Source organism: Orycteropus afer, unplaced genomic scaffold (genome assembly GCF_000298275.1).
Source record: "Orycteropus afer afer isolate SDZICR_OR568_19922 unplaced genomic scaffold, OryAfe1.0 scaffold00266, whole genome shotgun sequence".
Lineage (NCBI taxonomy): Eukaryota > Metazoa > Chordata > Mammalia > Tubulidentata > Orycteropodidae > Orycteropus > Orycteropus afer.
Window position 1 is genome coordinate 2,888,620 of NW_006921853.1, and position 6,774 is coordinate 2,895,393.

The following is a 6,774-nucleotide window of genomic DNA, read 5'->3' on the forward strand; positions in this document are numbered from 1 at the left end:
TTTTTTTTTTTTTTTAAAGCTGAATCTATTCATGTTATTTTGTCTATAAAAATGTGAAGCATTTAAAGTTGTAAGTTTAAGGCTCCAGTGTATGTCCTGCATGCACACTCTACTCCATGTCCACCTTAATTCCAACCACACTATTCTTTTCCTCCTTCAATGACTTTGCACTTGCTTCTTTTCCTCTGCCTGGGTGAATACTTCTCAAACTATCATGAAGAACAATTTTTAAAAACTACAATCTAGGTGTAGACAAATACTCCTGTAAAACACAACAAACATGAATTATGAGTATTACCAGAAAAACAATCACATGCTTACATGTCATGGCAATGTCCAATTACCTTAAAAGTTTCACAATGCTTGCTCTTAATTATGGTACTTGTCTTGTTATGTAAGAGCAGATCTCCATTGGTCCAAGGGCCACATTTAATGTCTGCTGAACACCACTCATCCAATTCTCAGATCCAATCACCACTACTGCTGCCTTTAGTCCTTCCTTGATATTCACCTCCCCAGGCACATCCTGTTCAACCTGTCCACCACCCTTTTTTCATGCTCCTGTTATAACTTATCACATGTTGTTAAAATTTTCTGTTACATGTCAAAGAGCAGCAAGCTATTTGAAGTCAGGGATATGTGTGATCCATGTCTGCATCCTGAGCCTTTTAGGTGTTATATGGCAAAAGCTCAGCCAATAAATGAGTCCAACACACAACAACTGTGGTGACATGCAGATGATCAGGAACAGTAGAAACTCTAAACAGACCTTTAATGACTGGGTATGGTTTAGGACTTAAACACTGAAAGGTCTAGGCTATGGAGACAGAAGTGGAGGGATCAGTAGGCTGTCTGAGACTGTTGCTGGCGGTAGCCACCACGACGCATGTAGCCCTCATTTTTGCGGTAGCCATCCTTCTGATCTGAAGGAGAAAAATGGAAAGGAAGGGGAAAGGGGTTAGTACCGAGAGAAACAGTGAGGGACCAGAACCCAGGGATGAAACCTCTCACCTCGGAAGTAGCCACCGTAGGTGCCCTGCTTGTGGTCAAACACTCGCTCGTTGTTCTCCACCAGGCTGCCCAGCTTCTCAGCCAGCTGTAGTGCCAGGTTCTGCTGGGCAGTGGGCTCAGTGCGGTGCATCACCACTGTCTGTGTCGGCTGGTCCAGGGAGGCCTGATGGGGCGAGGCCAAGGAAGGACATGACACAGATCTGACCCTTCTATCCCACCCTCTCCAGGACTCCACTTGGCCCATTCACCACTCTCAGCCCTTACCATTAGCTCCTCGTTAATGATCATTTTGCTGATGATGGAGTGCACAGTAGGCAGATCCAGCTCAAACATGTCAGACAATGTCTCCATGCTGGGGAAAAAGGCAGAGAGTCGGGAGTGATCAGGCCCTCAGCCACAAAGCTGGGAACCCTCTTCCTTCCCAAGATCCATCCTACCTGATAGAATCATAGACACTGCTATAGGTGAAGAGATAGGTCCGAAGTGACTCTTCCTGGATCTTCCTATTAGGAGAGAAGAGAAGTGGGAAGTTCTTCACAGAAAGAGACCAAGCAGCCTTTTCCTCCCCTCACCCACTATGGCCTCGCTCTCTGCTCACCTAACCAGCATGGTACGAACTTTGTCAGCCTCTGGGAAAAGGTCCCATACTTTGCCATTCATCTTCTCATTGATGATGAAACTGTGACAGGTCTTCCAGTCACCCATCTTCATGGCCTTGGAGGCAGCGACCACGTGTTCCCTCATTGACTCGGGGGGACCTGAAATGTTGGGAATGAGGTAGGGCCCAGGGACACCTGGCAGAGCTCCTGTCCAGTGGCATCACTTGGGGGGTGGGGGTGTTTGAGGACTGCACTGGGTGACAATGCCAAAGGAGATGACACCAAAATGACTATCTATAAATTTTTTGCACAGTGTTTCAACAGAAATTTATTATTTTAATAAAAATATCCCTGTATTATAATAATAAAAACATTTTTCATACACCCAGTTTACATGTTTCAATATACTTACAAGACTAAAACTCTTGCTACTTTACTTTCTAAACCTTCTAATGTGCTCTGGTCAGAGCTGTCATTATTACTCAATTACAATGATGCTTCCAATTATGTAGTTTCATCTACACATACTGTAAGCACACATTATTGTTTTTGTTGCTGCTAGTGCTTTTACAGGAGCTCTGATAGCGTAGTGCCTAAGGGACTTGACTGCTAACCAGAAGGCTGGTGGTTCAAACCCACCAGCCACTCCTCAGAAGGAAGGTTGGGCAATCTACTTCCGTAGTGATACTGCCTCAGGAACCCAAGGAGGGGTCTATATGAGTCGGGTCTGACTCCACGGCACATAACACCAACAACAACAGTGCTTTTACAGTTGCTGATTTTACCAAATTTCTGGTATTTTAGCAACAATATTGTGGTAATTAATATTTGTAGAAGCTATGTAACTTTGAGAATGAAGACAGTACTTAAAAGAAAAAAATGGAAAAGGTTTTCTCTTCAGTCACTAATAATGTTGTAACTCATAACAAAAAATGCAAAAAGATTTTACACAATTTTGATGTTTAGTATTCATATAATCTAAAAAGTATTGCATTTAAGCAATTTACAACTGTATTACGTAGTATTCTATGATTAAAATTGGAAATAACCATTACTAAGGATTCTGTGTGGTCTAGGATGGCCTGAGGTCCATGATGTGTGTGTATGTGCCACCATCCCCAAATCCCCAGTAATGCTACTACTCCTGGCCCCACAAGTACTAAGGAGCAACACAGTTTAGAACAGCAAAAAAAAAAAAGACTAGAGACAACAAAGTTGGATTGATTCTATTTTCAACTCTCTACTGAATAGCCATGTGTTGTACAAGTGAATATGAGTTAAGATTATTTTGCTTTAGACTAAATCAGACCACAAGTGTGCTTTAGGAGACTGGTGAACCCCTTGAAAATGTTGACGAATTGCTGTGTGTTTCCTTATGTATACTTTCCTAAGAAAAGGGTCCAAATCTTTATCAGATACTCCTAAATTTTCCTGACCTAAAAAAAAAAAAAAAGTCTAACACTGAACTGAGAGCATTTACCAAGCTTCACTCATTCTTATACCATCTTCATGATTTCTGCCATATCCATTCATCACGTACACTATTCATAGCTTATGTTTCCTCAATGTGGGTTACTTCTTTTCCCTTTTTTTAGTAAAAAAATTCAGCCTCATTCTAAATTACGACATCTGTAAAATCACAGGTTTGTTTTGCTGACTTGGGTCTGAGAGACAAGCCAGGAAGATAAGACATGGCAAACAAGAGTACTGGATTTCAAGGTATGTAGACAGTCCCTGGATTATGTAAAAGTTTCATTCCTAAGTCTGTCTTATTTAATTTAAATTAAATTAAATTAAATTAAATTAAATTATTTAATTTGTATGTAAGTCAGAAAATTGGGTATGATTTATATTTAATGTCAGTTGGTCAAATATCTGTCTTAGTACACACTATATAGTGTATCTTTCTATGCATAAAAAACATTGAAGAAACATTTCCAGATACAGTAAAGCATCTTCAACATAATAATACAGTAATAATGTTTTAACATGTTGCAAAGTAGCATCTGTTTGTTATTATAAACTACTATATGTACCTTGAATCTTTAATATAATAGGCTTTATGGGGGCTGGTTCATGACTACACATTGTACGTTAAGTCGTGTATTCATAAACTGGAGATTGTCCATTCATTAAAGTGCAAATCTTCTACGACTAGAAATGCACAGTAAGTATAGAGAAACATGCATATGGCAGATTCTAGAACAGGGATAGCAAGTGCAAATGCGTATACAGATCAGGCCAAAACAGAAATATATGAATAAGACCAAGTGAAAGCAAAAGCAGGCAAACATTCTGCATTAGTTTTCAGTTCAGTCCATCTCAGAGAGGTAATGTTAGAGGTTTAAAAGAGTTTTCCACAAAACTGAGTAATAGTGCAGGTCTGTGGATAAACAGGAGCTCTGGTGGCATAGTGCCTAAGGCATCTGTCAACCAGAAGGCTGCAAGTTCAAACCCACCAGCCACTTCTTGGAAGGAAGACTGGGCAATCTACTTTCGTAGTGATACCACCTCAGAAACCCAAGGAGGGGTCGCTATGAGTCAGATTCAACTCGACGTCAGTGAGTTTGGCTTTTTTTGGTTTGTTGATAAACAAACTGACTCTTGGTCCCACTGCCAGGGAGTAACAGAGAGAGGTAGGAACTAGGGTGAACCAGAAAGCCTGCCCCACAACTGCTACCTTCAGCCCCATGTGAAGGGAGACCCAGGGATACCAGATCCATCAATATTTTAAGAGATGTTGGAAATCCAGAATTTTATGGGAAATGTTCACTTAAAACAAAAGAAAATAAAACCTAACTATGTGAGCCAAATAAAATTTTCCTAATGGACACACATTTATGGCCTCTGCATTTAGCATGACCACACACGCAGCCAGTAGAGGACACATCTGCAATGAGATGTGCCTGTGGGCAGGAAGCTTGGCTTACCTGTACTTGTTCACAGTACAAGTATTGCCATGGACCAAACTCACAGGAAGAACACAGTTCAAATTCCTTTCCTAGTGAAATCAAAACTCAACCCCAAAGATAACTGGGTCTTTCAGAAAGAGGCTCAAAAGAGTCAGTGTTAGACTCCTGAATGCTAAAGCTCTATTACAGTTGATTTGGTTAGAATGCAATGTACATGAAAGAGAAGAGAAGTTAAAGAGGTACACAGAACAGTAGTTACCTACAATAAACTTAAGTTGTGTAACTTCTCTGTGTCTTAGTTTCCTCATCAGGCAAAAGAGGATAACAATGATATCTAGCTCAAGGGGTCATTAATGAAGATTTAATCAATTATGATTTGTCAAGCACACAGACTAGTGCTAGACAGAAAAAAGGTGCTATATAAGTTCATATTAAATAAAATGTTAGGGTCAGATCATGGAAAGCTTAACTTAAATGACTAAGGAATCTGGCTTTCATTCTGTAGGCTATGAAGAACCCCTGAAGGCACTGGGGAAATGCCTAACATTATAAACACATTAATACTGACCAGTACAGACTAGAGGGGAGAACGGAAGGAAGAGAGCTCAATTCAGAGTAACAATAGTCTAGGACTCAAGAGAAAACACGCTGTTGAGTAAAAGATGCCCTTTAAATTATACATGAGGATGTCATTAGTCAAACTGAGTCATTTAGTGCCAAAGTTATTCTCTTTAACTTCTCTTAATCTTTATAATTAAAAGTAATCAAGAAACAAGTAAACGAAGTTTGCTGTACTGCTGAGTCCCACACTCACCCAGCAAGGGCTGTCGCTCGCCCACCCGCAGCTGGTGATGAAACTGCTTGCTGATCATGCGTCGACGGGCATCACTCTCGTGGGCAGCCATGTAAGGGATCTCCAGGAGCATGGCAGACACCAGATAGACACATTCCAGCAGTTCCAGGTTGATGTGCAAGTGGAAGGGCACCTGCCGGCGCCGCTCCACCTTCTCCTGCTCCTGGTTGCGCTCCTGCAGGCTCCGCAGCAGCAGACCCTGGCCCAGCAGTTCCTTGGCCCGGCCACTTGACTGGATGTCCAGCAGGGCGTTGTGTGCATCCTTGGTCAGGCCTTGGCGGAAGGCACAGATGCCCAGCTGCACCATGGTACGGTTGTACAGAATCTGAGGGCAAAAGGGTCATGTGCTGAGAGGCAACAGCTACAAGGCAAGTCATTCATTTACTCAACAAACAAACACTGAGCACCTTCTATGTGCTCAACACTAGGCTGTAAACCGGGACACAGAAGAAAACAGACAAGTCCCTGCTCTCCATGGAGCTTAAGTTCTAGGGTGAGGAGTGGAGGACAAAATAACTACTCTATGAAAACGGTGTTTAAGGAGAAACTAGAGACTGCTGAATAAAAATTATATATAGGGATGTCATAAATAAAACTGATCATCCATTGGCAAAATTATTCCCTGTAACTTAAGAAAATAAAATAGGCAAGCAGGTTAGGAAGAAAGTTCATATGGTGGTGGCGGTGGTGACAGCTTGTAGTTTTATATAGAAATGTTTGAATATCGAACCAGAGAGAGTGAGCAAGTCATGCAGAAACATAGGGGAAAAAGAGCATTCTAGAAAAACGGAAAAATAAAGAACTGTGGAAGAATTGTGCCAAATGGGTTCCAGGAATAACAAGGCAGGCAATGTGCCTGTTGTTGTAGGTGCTGTTGAGTCAGGTACAACTCATAGCAATCGTATGTACAAGAGAATGAAACAATGCCCAGTCCTGCACAGCCCTCACAATCTTTGCTATTTGCGACCTCATCATCGCAACCACTGTGTCAGTCCATCTCGTTGAGGGTCTTTCCCTTTCTCACTCACCCTCTACTTTACAAGCATGATATCCTTCTTCAGGGACTGGTCCCTTCTGACAACATGACCAAAGTACATGAGACAAAATCTGACCATTCTCACTTCTAAGGAACATTGTGGCTGTACTTCTTCTAAGACAGATTTGTTCATTTCTCTGGCAGTCCACGGTTATTTTCAGTATTCTCTACCAACACCATAATTCAAAGGCATCAATGATCCTCCTTATTTACCATCCAGCTTGCACATGACTATGAGGCTACTGAAAATACCATGGCTTGGGTTTGGTGCACTTTAGCCTTCAAAGTAATATCTTTGCTCTTTAACACTTTAAAGAGGTCTTTTGCAACAGACGTGCCCAGTGCAATACAACATCTGGTTTC

At 41.5% G+C, this 6,774-nt stretch overlaps 1 protein-coding gene across 1 annotated transcript in view; it reads right to left on the bottom strand.

Moving 5' to 3' along the window:
- Nucleotides 1-840: 840 nt before the first annotated feature.
- The window catches only part of LOC103204948 (eukaryotic translation initiation factor 3 subunit C), a 34,734-nt gene continuing 28,800 nt past the window's right edge, over nt 841-6,774 (bottom strand). The window contains exons 15-20 of the mRNA XM_007950185.2: nt 5,337-5,700; nt 1,610-1,769; nt 1,449-1,514; nt 1,276-1,363; nt 1,012-1,174; nt 841-923 (exon numbers count right to left, since the gene is read on the bottom strand). Coding sequence (XP_007948376.1) covers nt 841-923; nt 1,012-1,174; nt 1,276-1,363; nt 1,449-1,514; nt 1,610-1,769; nt 5,337-5,700 — 924 coding nt within the window. The remainder of the gene's footprint in view (nt 924-1,011; nt 1,175-1,275; nt 1,364-1,448; nt 1,515-1,609; nt 1,770-5,336; nt 5,701-6,774) is intronic.